Source organism: Buteo buteo, chromosome 21, assembly GCF_964188355.1.
Source record: "Buteo buteo chromosome 21, bButBut1.hap1.1, whole genome shotgun sequence".
NCBI classification, from domain to species: Eukaryota; Metazoa; Chordata; class Aves; order Accipitriformes; family Accipitridae; genus Buteo; species Buteo buteo.
Genome location: NC_134191.1, coordinates 4,631,630 through 4,650,298, shown reverse-complemented (window position 1 = coordinate 4,650,298; position 18,669 = coordinate 4,631,630). Strand labels below are relative to the sequence as shown.

General features: G+C 42.8%; 1 protein-coding gene across 1 annotated transcript in view; it reads right to left on the bottom strand.

Moving 5' to 3' along the window:
* Positions 1 to 14,670, bottom strand: part of PDZRN3 (PDZ domain containing ring finger 3) — a 148,734-nt gene extending 134,064 nt beyond the window's left edge. Inside the window, exons 1-3 of the mRNA XM_075053569.1 lie at positions 13,658 to 14,670; positions 7,311 to 7,397; positions 6,059 to 6,166 (exon numbers count right to left, since the gene is read on the bottom strand). Of these exons, the coding sequence (XP_074909670.1) occupies positions 6,059 to 6,166; positions 7,311 to 7,397; positions 13,658 to 14,374 (912 nt within the window). The 5' untranslated portion in view covers positions 14,375 to 14,670. The remainder of the gene's footprint in view (positions 1 to 6,058; positions 6,167 to 7,310; positions 7,398 to 13,657) is intronic.
* Between the last annotated feature and the right edge of the window lie 3,999 nt (positions 14,671 to 18,669).

The following is an 18,669-nucleotide window of genomic DNA, read 5'->3' as shown; positions in this document are numbered from 1 at the left end:
GTGCAGGGTAGAGGGCTGTGTGCAGGGGGAGAAGGGACAGAGACATCATAATCCCATTAATTTAAGAAGTGTTACACATAAGGGATCTATTCCAGAGTTTAGAGAGCTTTTTTGGATAATTTAATTACCTCTTTTTCATTCAGCATGCCCTTGAGAGCAATATTCTAAGCTTCCACAGATTCAAAATGCCCACATTATGCTTAGGGTCAACATGCTGTAGACTTCTATTAAAAAGAAGAAACATTAAGATGGTGCAGAAATTTTAGGGGAACTCATGGAGGACCATTTCAAAAGTTGCAGCACGGAATGTGCTTATAACTTGAGCTCTGCAGTCTACTAAGCAGTGAAGAGGCAAAGACTGTAAGTCCATAATACTAGAAACAAGATTGCTTTCGTTGTTTGCAACACTTTTATTTTCATCCCATCCAAATTATTTTTCTTTTTTGTTTGTGGGAAGGACAATAGTACAGTATTTAGTGTAAAAATCCTGTTATACCTCTTTGGTTCATTTTCTTTTTGTTCTCTGGCTCATTCCCCTGCTTCCCCACCTCCCTGCCACAGCTTAGGCTGTAGCACTGGTATGAAATCAGGCAAATAAATTTATGAGAGGAAAAAATGCAGTGATAACCAAGGCTGCCTGCTTTCATTTACATTTTCCTCTTAAGGTTGTTATTATTCCCTTTCGACTAAGCTGCGGGATCTATGTTTTAGCACTGGCATGATGCTGCTTTGTAAGATACCATTAACAGATAGGGACAAAGGCCTTGGAAAGTTTTCTAGGAGTATAAACTCTAAAAAAAGCTGACTCTGCTATAGCTGCACTCACTGCCCCGTTGTGTGCACTCTCCACAAATATTCTAATGTGCTTGTGCATCCTGGCAGGAACTTGAACAGCCAATTTTAAGTCACTGTCTGAAAATGTTTTCTTCTAGAAAATTAATTCCTAAGTGTATGTAGCTGCAGAGTAAATCTTGTTGGCAGAGCTGAACTCTTCCATTCACGACAATGAAAAAATTCTGTTTAACCTGTACGCTTGGCAGAGTTCAGCTACTGCTAGCTGTAAGTTTCCTGTAAGTAGCTATAGGCTTAGGTTTATCCTACTAAAGCTGGCATAATTTTAAAAAGTGCTCACCAGCAAGTGAGAAATTGAAAGCTGCATTCAGTTAATAATTTTATTTACTGATCATTTGTGGAAGTCTCCTGTGAGCTGTCTGTGAGCGGTGATAAGCGAACAGGGCACACAGGCTTGAGACAACTGCATACTGACAAGAAAGCCAGACTGGCAATACACTGAACCCTTTCAGCCCAGAGACTCAGCCTTGTGGAGAAACTAGACCCCATCACACACCAGCAGACCACATGAAATGTTTCTTCGTTTATTCGTTCACTCAATTTCGAAGCCATCCTTGCCTCAGCAGCAGGTCTTTCTTAGCACGTATGTGTCATCGACAGGGAAAGGTATGCCACGCGCTTGCCAGAGCATTCTTTCTTGCCATTGTTGCATGGCTGATGTACTTTCTCTGTGCTGGTTTGACTTTTCAGAGTCTATGTTTTTAACACCGCTACCAAATTAATTTTGCTGAAAGCTACCTAGCCACCCCATGTGAGCAGAAAGTGGCTCTGCCAAAACAGTGCACTTACTACAGGGTGAACAGGGAACCGAAAGCAAATTGCAAATTTTGTTTGTACATATACAGTAGAAGATTTGCTAAAAAGTTTCATTGTTCTTATGTGTAATCTGTGAAGAAATCCACGTAATGGAAAAGCAGCCTATAATTTGTAGCAAATGAGGGTGCTTTGGGGAAAATCAATCAAATGCACTAAGACGTGTTCTCAACTCCTAAACTAATGATCCTTCCTGTGAGCAGCATGAAACACTGGGCAAGTCCCAGGTGGCATAAATCCTCAAGGTCTCAGTGGAGCTGTGACAGTTTATACTACCTCAACAGTACCCTAATTGTGCTTAAAACTTTTTAAGGTGGCAAGCAGTCAGCATTTCAAAAGCCTCCTTCTTTCTAAGCAGTCCTGAAGCTAAACAAACTTAAGTTTACTAGTTAGTGAGAATAGAATGCCATATTTAATTTATAATCTTTCAGAGCTGATGTGCTTAAAAATAAAAACTCTGAAAATCTAATTTTGTCTTAAGAAATGCCAAGCAGCTGCGTAGAGGAGGCATTCATGGCTGGGACTTGAACCAACTTCTGTTAAGAGAGGAAATTAGGACCATTTTGTTACCCTGACAAAAATGAAATCTATGAGAACAGTAATTCCTTTGCATAAAAATCAATAGTTTCAGTATGTTTTTAACGTGGCAATTTGCTACGGAACATCTTAACAATAATTCAGTAAATCACTAGTGCTGCATTAAATCAGCTGCTTGCTTTTAACGTATAAGTGCAGAACTGCATGAAAAACATGTAGTCAAACCAGAGGAAATCTCATAGTATCATTACTTCCTCACTTCTAAAGTAATTGTGAAAGATCTGAAAACAGATATAGGTAAGAAGCATTGGTTTACACAGAACAGTTACAAACAGACCAAGATCCAAGTCTTTAATCCTAATCTGACAAGAACTTCTAACAGTTATTTCCCAGTTATATACCTAGATTACCCATTTGCAAAGTAAGGAAAATATTATTAAACAGTGAGGGGAAATAATTATGCAGTTAATAGCCATAACACAATCTTCATAGTCCTATGTAAGCACTAAATATCATTATTTAACATATTCTGTAAAACAAAATACAAGGGGAAAAGGGTATTTCTCTGTATTTCTGTCACATGCTGCTTTGAAGACTGAGTAGCACAGACCATGCAACATGCATGTTGATGTATGTCACTTAACAGTAGAAACATGTACTTCACAGTGGCATTAATTATGTCAATGATATACAAAGGGCCAAAAAATTGCTTTTACAGAATATTCAAGATTATTTTTAAACCTGATTAACTGCTTTGCGTTTAACCTTCTAAAAGATGCAGAACAGGAAATCCAAATCCAAATTGCATAAGGAAAATATGTTTACAAATTATCTCTGACGTAATTTAAAGTTTATCTCCATATCAATTTGTCAGGACATAGAATTTGCAAGCAAGTATCAATATAACAATGCATTTGCTATCAGCTATAAACAGTACTATGTACGTGTCTATGTTTTACACTGCCTAATCCCTTCTCAGTAATAAGAAATGTTGTGACAGTTCTGAAAATGAGAAATGACACTCGTATTTTATGTGCTCCAGAATGCATCCACCAGAAGATCCATAGCAAAGGAACATTTTCCAAAAGGAAATCAAATAATTTGTTTTACTTCATTGTAAATTCTCTGTAATGGATGCTGGACTTAATTCTAGAGATGTTATGCTCAGCGGCTTGTATGAGAATAAGAGTTCTTTGTGAAAGAGTCTATTTAAAATCATGCTGGTGATACATAAAACCTTAATACTGAATGAACAAGTTCTAGATAGCTAAATTCAGTTCTAGATAGTTAAGTTACCATGTTTCTTTTTCATTTTTCATATGTCTGAAAGCAAATGTGACCTGCTAAGATGCTCTACTCTCTATGCCAAGTTCCATCTGAGTCCTCCAGCTGTGTCCTGCCACTTACAGCTAAATCTGTAAATGATTTTTCAGCCAAACTGCCAAATCGAAACTTTGGCAGTGTGAAGGTTATAAAAAAAAAAAAAAATTGCCTCTAGAAGGACACTATCACTGGACATTACCTAATTTTCATCTAGATAATTTACAGGATATTTCAATTATCTAAGATAATTGGATATTAGTATGATAAAGCTCACTTGGATGCCTTGATGCAGTATCCCCTGCAGGAGGTATCTCCTTTTTTCCTTAACCCAGACTAGTGTTAGTAGTGTCCACACTACACATATTTTGAGGGCTCTATATTAGAGCACTTCAGGCTTGTTCTGTGAACTGGATGTCTGTAGTGTCTGGGGTGCATTAAATGAATTAATTTTATCTAAAAAAAAATGCAGTCAGTACACCTGGAGACTGTTCCGCAATGGGAATCAAACCGCATTAGCTGGGCACCATTCAGAGACTTGCTTCAACAAGACACTCCTAATCCAAACTCAGATGCTGATGTGGAGGTACCCAAAGTCAACTCTTGGGAAGCAATGTCCTATATTTTCATCAGCATTTTGCATATATTTAGAGGTGAGAAGAGTGAATATGAAAATGCGTTTGTGGTCAGCACAACAAAGACTTGTCAACACATGGGTTCCTGCTACCCTTGGTGCGTTATAAATACAACAAACTTCTCTAGTGTCTTTCTTCAAGGGTTTTGTCTTATGTGAAAATAGAACTTGAAAAGACCCTGCACAAACACTGCTCACATAGGCATGATGCCACTCAGGGAGGAGACACAGCCAAGAAGTAGAGCAGAAAAGCTCACCCAGCCTGTCTTCAACTGCGTTCTTCTCAGGTTCTTAGTACACGTCCAGCATAGCGGTATTTAGTTGCTTAGCCTGGACTGCGCTAATGTTGCCAAATGCTAATCTTGTGGAGAAATGGACCAGTAAGGAGGGAGTAAAAAACAGAAGAGAACACCCCCTCCACACACCCGCCAAAAGAACCACAAAATCAGTAAGGAGGGAGGTCCCTTGCAACAGAGAGCAGATGCTGCAGAGCCCATGGAGGTTAGCTGCCCTTGTCCCTGTGCCGTGAGCAAGGGTGACTTCTACAGACAAGTGCCGTATGACCGCAGTTACAGACTGAGTTACAGCGCTTACACTCAAGGAGACTGAACCGGGCTTGCACAGAGAGCCTAGGACATTTCCTAACTTTGGGGTATTTGATTTTCCAAAGTTTTGGTTTTCATACAGTTGTTTGGTTTATGTGACTATGTACTACTTCAGAAACGGATGTCAGCTTTTCAAATATGCTTTGGGGAAATACACGCTTATGGGAAAATTTTCAGTTCAAACAAAATTGCATAGTTCTCACAAAATTGTCCAGACCTTTTCGCAATTATGTTACATCATATATATAGTTTAAGCAACTCTGGATCATTTCACAGCTCAGCTTCTTATCTTTTTATAGTTCTGCTACTGTGGCTCCATTCTTTCCCATATGAAGAAACTTAATTAATATTTTATATCCTTACTAAATTGTGAATACAATTTACCATAACAGTACAGAAAATAGCAAATACACATTGTCCCCCGCCAACAGAAAATCCTTAACAGCTGTTTATTGCTCATTTGCAAAACATAAGAGCAATGGAATTCCATTACTTAGAGAAACTGGCTGTTCCATGATATCCTTGGCAACAAACACCGCACTTATCTTTTTGAACAATAGACGCTCAAAGTTTCTCCAGCTTACAAAAATAAGACAGTGAAGAATACTTTTTCTTAACTGTAAAATGCTAAACAATGGGAACTGACTCACAATCAGCTGCATTTTGTTTCATGGAAACTAACCCTTTTCTCTCTCTGAAAAAGAAATTTGCTCGCTGCAAATTGCGAGAAATGTTTCAAGCAACCATCTCTTTCACAGGAAGGACTTTTTATTGAGGTCAAGACTTTGGCAAAATGAGAAGAAATTCAGACTGCAATCTGAGTAATATAAGAACTTACAAACAACATTAAGGGAGTTACTCAGGTTTATAATAAACCATACTGAAACTGCAGAGCGGAGTTTTTTCTAACTGTTCAAAACTTGGTCTTAAATACCAAGAAAAATAAAATCATGGTTTACACCACAGATATTTCACATATGGTTTTAACTAAATAACTTAAAAGTTTCCAATAGCTTTAAAAAGAAATATCTATGGCATACCAGATAGATGCTAGCTCCTCAGGAAGTCAGGACACGCACATACCATCCATAATCTGGTTTCTATATTTAGGTAAGAACTGTACCTAAAGCCATGAAGGTCAGCACTGAATCAAGTCAAGCATATTTTAACAGACGTGTCTTCTAGACAGTGTTTACCACGGTACATTTCTCCTAAACCCACACTAAATATCATGCCATCTGAAGACCTGAGATGGAACTCGCACTATTAAAAGAGACTGGACAGCGTATTCACATACCTCAATAATCCTGTCATGAATTTGTAGCCCTCCTTCCTTAGCAGCAGGCCCTGTGTCAACTATTTTTGATACAAAAATTCCTTCGCTAGATGAACCATCTTGATTGTCCTTTAAGGGCGAAAAAAAAACATATGTTATTGTACCTTGAAGTAACTCTTAATTTGCCCTCAGCTAAAACTTGTCCATGTCACAACTGTGTATGTAATTTGAAAGAAATATTCTTATTGATGTCTTAATATGGAATTACTTTGTGCTAATGAGAACACCCGATACTGCCATTTTGAAAGATTAAACAACCAGGAATGGAATTCCATCAGGTACATTAGTTGCACGATAATAATTTTCCTCTGACCTAGGCCAGCTCAGTAGTAATTGTCTTTACAATTATTCTTAATGTAAAATCCAGTGAGACAGCAGCCTGCTTGCACATCAAACATAAGACAACAGTGCATTTTTATTTTTAGATGCACAGCTCTTCCTCTGGAGGCTTAAAAATAAAACCATGAAAAACAACTTATACCTAACAAGGTATTTTCATATTCCTGTGTATTGTGTCACCAGCTTCTACCAGTGCAGAACAACATCTCAGAAAATTGAAAAACTCTAACTATAAAGAAAGAATAACTTTCAAGTGAATTTACTAGGAATAAATCATGATTAATGTCAGATTTCTGAGCGGCCAAGAAGTAGTTCTGAATACTTTCTAAATTACTAGGACAAGGTATAATCCGCTCCTTGATCTAATTAAAGTCATATGCAGCAGCTCCAGCCAACAAGCATCCAGAAAAAAATACATTAGCGAGTGTATGGTGCAGGAAACATCTGCTGAAATCACAGAATTCAAAAGTAGGTTGTTACATCCCTTCACCTGCACAGAGGGCTGCTTAATCTGTGGTGGAAAGGAGAGTAAATAACATTTTCTTAATGAACTGTAAAGGGCCTAAAGCTGTAGGCCCTGAACTCGTGCAACATCTTCAAAGCAGTATGGTCTGGGAAAGACAGGTTTCACCATTTTGGGAATGACACTGCACCGATATTGGTGGTGTTAGCTGCGATTATGTGCATGAATAAACACGTTGTAAGAGAAAAGACAGTGTAGTTAATAGACATCCGATACAAATCTGAATATAAGATTTGCTCTGAAAGAATCCCAAGAGAAGCAAATGCTTGTCAGCAGCATTTTTCCTCTAAGTGTTGACCTACATGCTTTTCCCAACTGGAAAGGGCAAACATATTTTAACAATTAACATACCACGCATGGTCGGCCACCAATAATATTAAATCCAAGAGAGCCAGAGTCACGATGAAGGACGAGAGTCAGTGCTTTAGTTTCTTCACCCTATGAAGAACAGATAAACATATTCAAAACATTTGTGTGCATTGGTAAGTAGGATAAGATAATATTTCTATCCAGGTTTGCTGGGCTGATTTCTTATTTTCCTTCCCCCATGTAGTTTAGAGACAAACGTTTAGATCAACTTTGCAGGAGCAAAGTCAGCAGCTCCCAGCCTCCATGCTCCAGCCACCCCACTGTTCTCCAGCAGCGCTTCTCTGTAAAACCCACCCTTTAAGATTTATGCGTATTTTTTATTGAGATCTTCAGTGAGACACTTAACAGCAACAGAAGATATTTATATGTAATACTGGTTCCTGCAACTACTTGACCTAGTCATATGTGATGTGTTATGTAAAATATTCCATGTTTCCAGTAGTCAAATTCTTGACTTTTCCAATGCTTGAGGGTGACTGAATCTTAGGACTGCATTTTTATGTTGCTTCTCTCTAGTGCTAGCTACATGACATTGTTTCAAACAGTATCAAACATGAAGTGTTATGCAACAGAAATTCTCTGGTGAGTTTCAGAAAACAGCATTAAACAAAACTACTACAAATTTTGCAAAAGGCCTAGGATGCTATTCACAGTGCCTGCCATGAATAATTTTTTTTCTTTGGAATTTTAACACTAGCAAAACAGAAGTCTTCCATCATTGAAAATAATTATGTTAATTCCCTGAAATACGAAATTCTGCAGTCCTCTGCAGAAATTCTGTTCAGTCCTCTGATTGGACAAAAAATGTAGAACAAGGATAGACTGGAGGGACCTGTAGTATTTGGGGGACTGTGTAAACTTTATCTGTTATCCTGTCCTCTTAGCCAGCTTGTTCCTAACTACAGATACACACTCATACAAAATGTCATTTATGACACAGTGGTGCTACTTGGGTCTATTCACTTTCATTAAGACAAAATAAGTGCATGTGCTGTTAAAGACAACTAAATCCTCACAATGTACTAACTTCAATCTCAATCAAGTGGCTGTTATTTACAGCACAACACTATAAAACTATACAACAGACAACAGCAGAACACCACAAAAAGCTATCTGAATAACAATGGCGGTTTTTTGGAAATCAGAATAGGATCAGTATGTTGTGCATCTACAGATATATATAGATATATATAGATATATATGAATCTTGCTACCTCCAAGATCTTTTTCTTTGTTTTATCCAAAGGGTGAAAAAGTTATGAACACAAAAAAGTTTGAGGAAGTTATCTTACAAGTCTGGTTTTCATAACCAATTAATGACAAAAATTACAACAGTTACATTGTAATTCGCTGCAGATGTTTTTAGTTTGTCCATTTTTCTTCTAACATGTCAATATGAAGTTGTCAATCAAATATTAATGTCTATTAAACTCATAAAAAATGTCAAAGTAATCCCGGATTACTGAATTACTCCTACAGATTTGGGGATGATAACAAAGCCCAATTCCCAGCCAGTGTAAACTGGCAGAGCTCCACTGACCGCATGCTCAGAGCTCCACCACAGGGGAGCTGCACCAACATACTCCACCTGAAAATTTGGTTTACAATTTTCATGTCAGTTTGCGATCATTATCTTTCCTGCAGGTTGAATAATAAATAGCCTTGGACCTGATACAGAGAAACATGAATAAACTCTGACTGGTTTTATTCGAATTTGCCTACACTCGGCATCAGTGAGAATCAGGTACCCAGAAGAGGACTGAAAAATGAAGTAAAGGCTATTTCCCTGCAAGTCTTCAGACCCAGACCTCAGACAGGATTTCAAGGAACAAATTTCTAGCCCTGTGAGACCACTTTCACGGACTGATGGTTCAGGATTTGAAAGAAAAGGACATGCTAGCGCCACTGTTTACTTCCCCTATTATGCCTTTTTAAGAAGGCAAATCAATTAGGACAATCAAGAAACAATTACGACATTGCTCTCAAGACACTTTCAGTAATTAAAATCGAATGTTTTCATTAAAGCCTCCTTAAGTGGCTATGATTTGATGCTTTTATACCCAGCAGTACAAGTATTAAAGCAGGTAGGTTTGAATGAGTCAAAAATTGGGGGGGGGGGGAACGCCTAACAGTTTTTTGTAGGTACTCCTGAAGAACATCCATGGGGGTTTTAAAGAAACTTTCCAGCCAGTTTTGACAGATTTGTACACTGTCTCTATCTTCTCCGCGGCAACAGAGTCGTGTTACAGAGCCCAACCCACATGCCGCTGCAGAGTGCTAATCCCACCATCTGCGTCCAACTGCCCCGGCACCAGGGAGGCAGCAGCACGTTTGCTTTAACGCTTGGTTACTTTTGCAGATTCATGTCTCAAGTCTTAACAATTTATTTAACAACCTCCTTTGCTTCATAAGGAAGCCACGATGCAAATGATTTTCCCAGGGCTCTGCCTTTCTTTTCCCCCCTAACATGTCTCGCGTTCCAGCGAAACAATCATTAAACAGTGAGGTAACTGTGGAAATGCGGTGGCCAGCATCCAGCCCTGCCCCGTCATCTGGTTCGGCAGCAGACCTGATGGTTACTGGCATGTTGTATTCCCACAGCTGAACAGAACTCTTAAACATAATTCTTGAAATTACTGTACTTCCCAGCTGAGTAATGTGGAGCTAACAGACTGCCTTTCCCTTTAGACATTGGAAGACTAATTTCTTTGGTAGTGCTGTGGCTAAGAAGGTCTGTCTTCGTTACAGGAGGCACTTCAGCTCCTCGTTTACTGGCGAAAGGGCTGCAGGACCAGCCTGGCAGATCCTGCTTGGGGACAGTCAGAGAAAAAAATATCATCTTGTTTTAAAGGATTTCATCTGGTTTTTATAGCACTAAAACTTGTGTTACCACCTCCACAGAGGTATTAAACCAGAGGTCCTAAATACCAGATCGTAAACTGGTTCCTGCGTGTCTGATACATTTACTAAAAGTCCGTCCCTGCCTTTGGTCGTCAGGACCGCAGAAGGGCTTCCACCGCGGGCTGCAGCCAGCACCATGAACTGCTTCTGATTCTCCCTTCCTCATTTCGTCCCAGAGGACTTTGACGGCTGTGTACATAAAGGAACGACCAGATCAGCTTATCAATAGGTGTGAACAGTGGTATGTTTCAGCAAGGATTAAGCATTGTTTGAATAGTATGAGGTTTTTCTTGATTATTTAGACTTTGAGGTTTCAGGATTGACGTGTCTGATCAAAGGAAATACTAATTTTGAGTAAGACACACCACCTTCCCTACCACTCCCTCCTCAAGCTCGTTCACAATAAGCCTCACCTCTTACCACCAAGGAATAAATAGTCTCTCTCTGAATAAACCTTCAAATTTGTCTTTTGGAATAAGCACAGATCAGACATCGAGTAAATGCACAGTAAAACTAAAATGCTCCCTCAGTGGCAAAGAATACACATGGAAAACACAACTGGAGTCACTTAAGGCACATCTATCTGTTTAAGGGACTTACTGTGAGATATTTACAGATGAGTGTGTATATAAAATATAGGTATGGCAGTGTTATGAAACTCACTTCAGAAATGTGAGATGGAAGCACAGGAAAGCTATGTGGTTCATCCAGTATCACAAAGGAAGTCTATGCTAAGGCAAACCCAGACCTGGGTCTCCAAAGCTGCTGAAAAACTTTGCAGCAGCCAAAAGACCACAAATTTGGGCCTTTCATGAATGGCGTAATGTCCAACATCATATTTCCCCTTTAACTAAGCATTTAAACAGAACTGTACATGGGCATTTCTTCTGTTTTGACTTAGAGGGCATATCATCTGATTTATTCCAGATTGGTTCTACATCTGTAGCAACAAGAAACCATCAAGCAGGGAAGTCAGAAGATCCTTTTTCTTCATCTCCTGAGGAGCCAGAACATCCTACAGTAAGTTTTGCAATCACGACATCTAACCTATGAACCCAGTTTGTTAGTGCTAGGCCTGCTTGTGTTTTAACATAGACTGAACAATTACGTCTTATAACAAAATACAGGAAATATGAATAATGATCATAATTAAATAATGATAGCAAAGGCGCTGCATGCTTTGAATACGCAATTGCTTCTGAAATTGAAATCAGTTATTCCACATTATCATACACGTAATCCATGTTTTCAGGGACCTAATCCTTAGGCAAGTATGTACGCCCTGCTGAGTGTTACAATCTGCATCGCATGCTGCACAGTCTATGCTTGCCTCTCCGAGAAAATAACCCCAGAGTAAAAACTTGGAAGCGTGCCACAGCCCCAAATTGGTAAAGCATCCCCTGCGCTAGGTGATTACCATGGGTCTTTTAAAAAACTCTCTAGTGCACAAAGATGCAAGTTTCCTGATTGTACTTCTTTGGGAGCTAGGCAGACTAAAGCTGTTAGTACTGGAAAGCTGCCCAAAATGCTGTGAAAGACATGTAATTGATTGACCGCTAGACCACAAGTCTGTGGTGACATGACACCTTCCAGCTTTCTTCAGATTAGGCGCTGCTTCAGAAAACTGTATAACAGCCTTTTGTAATATGGCTGAAAACAAGCACAGTCGCTTTGGCCAGCTGTATCCATAAATTTGATAAAAAGTCTTGCTGGAAACTATGTACCATGCACATCTACAACAATCTGAAGTAGTGCCTTTCATGCTGATAGTAGCTCACTACACTCTGCAGAGCTAAATAAAATGCAAAACCAACATTATCAACACTAGCCACAAAGAAAAGGAGGGGCAGTATGAGAATAAAGGTGTGCTGTTAGGATCAGATCAGAGATGAGGTCAAGATTCAGCGAGATGATTTCTGACAGCAGGACTGTATGGAGGGCTTTCCTATCATCAGCAACGTGAGAGGGAGCAGAGGCAGCTGTGTGCTAAGCTGCAGGAGCAGAACGCTCTGCAGCACGCCACTGCAAAGTACAGGGGGCTGTAGGAAAAGGAGGAGAGAACTGTCCTGAATCTTGACACGAATGTGAACCCCCGATTTATTTTAATAGTTTTACTAAGATTTTAACCAGCACCATGCCCAGCAGTGCCAGAAGTTAGAAGAGTACATTTAGTATTAAAATATTCTGTTTTGAGTTAGCAAAACATAGTGGGTTTTTTTGTTCTGGATTTCTAAAAGGGGAAAAAAGTAAAAAAAAAGAAAAAATGAGAGACTCTAACATGAAGTTACACAGCTTTTAGAACCTCAGCATTACCAAAGGTGTGAATACAGATGTTTGACAGTTTTGAATAGTTTAATACTGCTGTGTCTGTGGTAGCACATTCCAGGTCACAGGGAGGACTTTGAATGTCTTCATTTAAAAGATAATTGGCTTCTGGGGCTTCCCTCACTGGGGAGCCTCATTCCAATTAAAACTTAGGGATTGCTGTAGCTCTGGCTTTTGATTCTGGTCATTTTATAAATGGTCTGATTTTGAGGGGTGGAAGTCAAGTTAATTTTTCTCCTCCTAAATGAGCTTTTAAAGAACCCTGTGCGACTCTGGGGAAAAAAAACGCGAGTACAGAGCTGACGCCTTGTATGCGGACACGGATGTTACAAAGATGATGGCTTGGGATCATGAAATAGCTGGCAAGGTGTCCGAGTTGCGTAACAGTTAATCCTAAAGCCCGCATTTTGGAGGAAGACATATTCTGGGGCGCTAGGTGAGCTAAGGGTCTGGAAAGCATTGGGTCACAACAGCCTCTTCCAATTCACTCCGCTTTGTGTTACTCCTGGGAGTCGATTTCTGGTGGTTTAATACCATTTCCAGCCCTGGAAATTCCAATTTTTGCCATTTTGAGGTTTCTTCGGGGAGCGAACAAAAAAAAAAAGAAAAGAATAATAGTAACGCCGTGACCTTGGTATTTTGATGTGCGAGTTGCCATATGGGGTCCAGATACCAACGATGGTCACACGAGATAAAAAAAGACATCTACGCAAACCGGTACATGACGGCTCCTAAAAGCCAAAGCTCAGATGTTTCAAAGGCTCTGGGGGGCCGGGCGGGCTCCGCGGGACAACTCCCGCTCACCCACAGCCCGGGGCCGGGCGGGGAGAGTCCTCTCAGGGCCGGGCGGGCAGAGCCCCCTCAGGGCCGAGGGCGCCCTGGGTGGGGGTGTGTGTGCCCCCCCCCCCCCGCCCGCCGCCCCTTTTTCCTCAGAAACCCGCCGAAAGACAGGCGGGAACGTCTCTCCCGCCCCGCCGAGCCCGACGCCGCTGCTGAGGGGCGCCTGAGGAGGGCGGGGGACGGGGCCACACCGGCTCCCTCCTTCCCTCCCTCCTTCCCTCTTCCCGCCAGCGGGGAAGCCTCTCCCCCCGGCGGCCGCTTACCTTGCCGGGTGAGGCGGCGCGGGCGCGGGCCAGGGCGTCGAGGCGGGCGCTGTACTGCGTGAAGCGCTTCTGGTATCGCAGCGCCGTCACCTGCAGCTCCAGCTGCGCCGCCGCCAGTCGCGACAGCAACGACTGCTCCCGCTTGCCGGCTCGCAACGCCTCTTTCTTCAGCGCCTTCTCCAGCGCCGCCGCCCTCGCCTGCAGCGCGGCTCCGTGGGCGCGGAGGGCGCGGAGGCAGCCGTGTCCGCCGGCCCGGCGTTCGCCGTGGGTGAGCATCAAGCCGCAGCCCTGCTCGCAGAGGCCGGCGGGCCGAGCCTCGCAGCGCTCCCGCATGTGAACCTCCACGTCGCGGAGGTTGAGCACCTGGCGGCAGCCGCGGTTGCGGCACTTGGCGGGGGAGAAGTCGCAGGTCTCGGCGTGCTCGCCCAGGTGTTGGAGCGGCACCACCGCCTCGCAGCCCCGCGCGTGGTTGTCGCACTTGATGTCCAGCTTGAGGATGAGGCTCTTGAGGGGCAGGACGTGGTTGAGCTCCTTGGTGGAGATGCGCTGGCAGTTGACGGGGCAGCTGCCCTGCTGCACCACCCAGGGCAGCACGCAGCCGGCGCAGAAGACGTGGCCGCAGGGGGTGGTCAGCGGGTCCTCCAGAACTTTGTTGCACAGATTGCATTTGAAGTCGGGATCTACGTCCCCGTTGAAGCGATCCAGCTCGAACCCCATCCTCCTTCCGCTTTGCCAAAAACACGCGAAAAAGGTGCGTGTGTGTGTGTGAATATATATAAAAAAAAAGCCCAGCCAAAGTGAACCGAAGCGCGGAGAGGCGACGGGCGAGCCACAAAATAATAATAAATAAACACCCGCCCGCTACCCCCGCCGCCCGAGCGGGAGCTCCGTCCCCGAGCCCAGCCCGCAGCGGTGCCGGGAAACCCCCGCGGCCGCTCTGTCCCCGCCGCTCCTTGGGCAGGGACCGTCCGCCCCGGCCCCGCCGCCGCCGCCGTGTCCCGCCGGTTCCCGGCCCCTCCTCGCCCGCCGCCTGCGCAGAGCGCCGCCGCGCGCTGCCCGCCCCGGGGCCCGCCCCGGCCCCGCCCACCCGGGACGCCCCGGGGGTCCCCCCGTCCCGTCCCCCCCCCGTCCCGTCCCCCCCCCCCGCGGGTCCGCGGCGCGGCGAGGGACAAGGGTGCCTTTGTTTCGGGGAGAGGAGGTCCGGGGGTGGGGGGGGGTGGGGGGGCGGTCTGGGTCCACCGTCCGCCTCCCCGCTCCCGCCCCGTGCGGTGGCAGGTAACCGGGGATGGGGCGAAGGGGAGCGGGGCGGCGGGTGAGGTGTGCCTGGGGGGGCTTCCCGGTTGGGGGGAGGCCTGGAGAGCAGGAGGGACGGGCGGGATGCGGGGTGGGGTGGGGGGAAGCGGTGGGAGTGGAGGGGAAGGGGGGGGGGGCTGTCGTCACGTTTAACGTGCGGCCGGTGACAAACGGGACGGGCTCGGCTCGAGGGGGGACACGGCGAAGTGGGGGACTTTTGGGAAGGGAGGTGGGCTGGCTGAAATTCGGCTCCTCGGTGAGACACCCGTACGCTACCGAGGAGGAAAAAAGTGCAAAGAGAACAGGCTGCCGGCGCTGCTCCTGTCCCTGGGGAAAAGGGATCCGTTTTTCCTGCGTTTGCGTAGCCTGTTAATGTCCCGTTAATGCCACTTGGATGTAAGCGAGGGAGATCAGAAAAGGTTACCGCTTTTGATAATCTGTTTCTGCCTGGAGATGATTTAAAAGCACTCCGGAATATGCTATAAAAAGCTAGCCAGACCACACCTGAAGTGCCAGACATAGCATTAGGCAAAAACAATTTCTCTTACAAGGCAGATACTCAAGTACTGAAAAAAGCAATAAAAGAGAACGGCTTTGTTCATTGTGGATGGTGGAGCAGAATTCTCACATGCACTAAAGCCACGTACCAGCGCAGTTGTTCTTTTAAGGTGTTTTGCTTTACGGCAAAGTAGAAGCCCAACTAGAAACTTTAGTTTCAAATGACCTTTAGTACATGCCTGTTATATCACGGTAAAATGATTTTCTGAATGTCTGGGATGATTGTTTGTCTGTTAGCGACCTTTAGAAAGTAACAGACCAGTGGCTACATGACTATGTTCCCAATTCAGTCTCAGGCAAGTAGTTTTTAGTATTAAGGGTTTTCACTTCTCAAATACGAATTCCATCTGTAGTGCTCATTTCGTTCTCATTATTAATGTTCCATAAAGCTTAAGGTTGCTTTTGGCTGCATACATCGCCCTACTGAAGAAAGTGTGCATCACATATTGGGGGTTATATACCTAGCTAAGGAATTTTTTACAGATTTGTTCCTTTTTAAACAAAAAAAAAAAGTGAAAAAGAAAGATGTAACATAGGACTGTGCACATAGGTTTTCTGTTAACTCCATCTGAAGGTCATGTGCAGTACAGGGCCATGGTGATAAAGTCTAATTCATTCATTTATATTACTTTCTGACTATTCTATTTGCTCTATAGTAGTGATTCCCATAATTTCTTCTTGTGCTTCACTGCTTTTTTCCTCTTCCTCCTCTTTCTCATCTCTGCCTCCTCAGGATTCCTCTTCTCACCAGTGTCTCTTACCATTTCCCTTGCTGCAACGCTGCATCTCTTTCCTCCCTCCGACCACCCGGACCACCAGCCACACACTCTGCTGATTCTCCATGCTTCGTCTGTAACATCGGTACGCTTCACTAGTAGGACACCATTGTTTTGCAGTTTGTCACAAAAGCTTGGATAGCTGTTACTAATCATGACATCTATTCTTTTCCATGGGCATTTTATCTGAAATAAAACTTCAGATTACGTGGTCTAGGGATGCACATAGTACGAATGAGCGACTTGAGCGTTGGTGTTCACGCTGTATCAGACCTTGTCTGGTGGGGAAATCCATCAGTGCAACTATTTCTGAATAGGCTGTTTTAAGATAACTGCTCTAAATTCACGCCCCGTGTGACCGCCGTCTTACGACCTTCTTTACGTGAGTTTATAAATTGCCTCATGCATTCAGGATGGTTGTAAATAGAAATAGAAATACATGACTTCCTTCCACGATAGCCGTAGCAGTTTTGGTTTAGTATTTCAAAGTTGTCGCTACAGGATGCTTGAGGCCATTCCTGTTGAAGCCAGAGGCAGAGCTCTCATTGATTCCAGCGAGAATGACGTCAGTAGCAGGTTCCTTAGGCTATTTGAAACTATACAAATATTTGGATGGAAAATATGGGCAAGAACTTGAATAACGTTTTCATTTGGAGTCATGGCTAGGCAGATGGTGTGCTGAATTCTGTGATATACTTTAATGTGACATTTATGTAGGAATAGATACCTTATTTACAAATTAAATCTTTTGAAGGCCACTGCAGTCTTGCATTGAGACTACAGTTTGGACTGCTGACAGGGAATTGAAGTTCCCCTCTCCCTGCTGCTGTCATCCACGAGAGAAGGCAGAAACGGAGCTTTCCCGACTAGAGACACTTAGGTTTCAGTTCTCCCTTGAAAAAAATATGTTTAACAAGCAGCCTCTCAACATGAGCCTTTAATGTTATTTTCAAAGGCTGAGGTTTGAAACTGAAAAGAGGTTTGGTTTCCAATGTATTGCCACCAGGGCTGAAATTACATTGCCACAGCTAAGGAAGGTCATATTTATTTAGTCAGTTCTCTCATCATCAGAGGTAATGCACTGGGGTAGGACCATTACTGAACCATTAAGGCTCTGTCATGTGGTTTTGCTATGCTGTCATAAGAAGGGTGAGGGCATGGCAGTTTGTACTTTGGGATGTAGCACATCACAACGCCAACTCTCAAAGGTCTGCAAAACTAAGGTTTTTGCAGCAGGTTTCATTCAGTCTGGTTTGTTGGGGTTTTTTTCTGCTGCTGTAAAGTTTCCAGTCTCACAGAAAATCAAAAGCAATTTGATTGGAAGTAGTTATTTGTCTTCATTTGCCTTTTGTTCATAAAGGTTAGCATCATTTTACACTTGATGATGGGATCTTTGCAAGAAACCTGTTGGTTTTTTTTACATCAGTTTGCCTTTAAAAAAGTAGAAACCACTAGGTAATGCAGAGAAAGAGTCAAATCCCTCTCTCTGGCAATCATCTGTGTCATTCTTCTGCCTTATTTGACTCTGATGAAACCCCTGAGGTTAATAGGGCATGTCCAATGTAACTCAGTCTTCCTCATGCACTTAGTTCATGAGCCTTTTGAAAGCCTTGTGAGCCTTAGTTGGAGCCTTTTGGAAACTGAAACTCACAGTGGTCCTGGGCATATTTAAAATACATTTAATGTATTTAGAATATGTGCAGTATAATTAAAATGTATTTAAAATGTCAAGATCTTCTCAACATTCTGTTCATTGCCAAGCACTGAAGCACTGTGCAGTTATAGATTTGAAGCATTCTGTATTCTATGACATTTTATGACCTTTCTTGTACTATGTATGTTTTACGTGTTTATCTATCTGTGTAGCTCCTATCATTAAAATTCAAGTAAACTTGCCTCAATCCTTTATTTTTACTGCTGATAGAAATATAAGTTTGCATTAATAGAAGATACACAGAAGAGCTGATGAATGTGGACCAAAGAAAATCTCAATCTTGTAATGGTAGAGTGTAGTCCGTATGAACCACGGTAGAGGCGGTTCATAATGATAATGGTTTATATGACATTTATATTAAGTATTTTGCAAAAGGCTGGACTCTGTCTTGGCAGTTGAGCTAGGATTTCAGGGGTTTACATATACGAGTAGAAGGTTGATACGATATTAAAATGGATGCTTAGAAGTAAATTATGTATTAGCAACAGAACAAGCTGCATCAAAAATCGGAATCAAATCCCTCTGTTCCAGAAGAAACATTTAAGCAAGAAGTAAAAGATAGCATGTGAGCATCCTTTCTTGATGTTCCATACATATTTTTGTGTAGTTGCTTAAGATCTATTTCACTGTCTCAGAAATCTAGCTGTTTTCAGACACATACTTGAAGGACT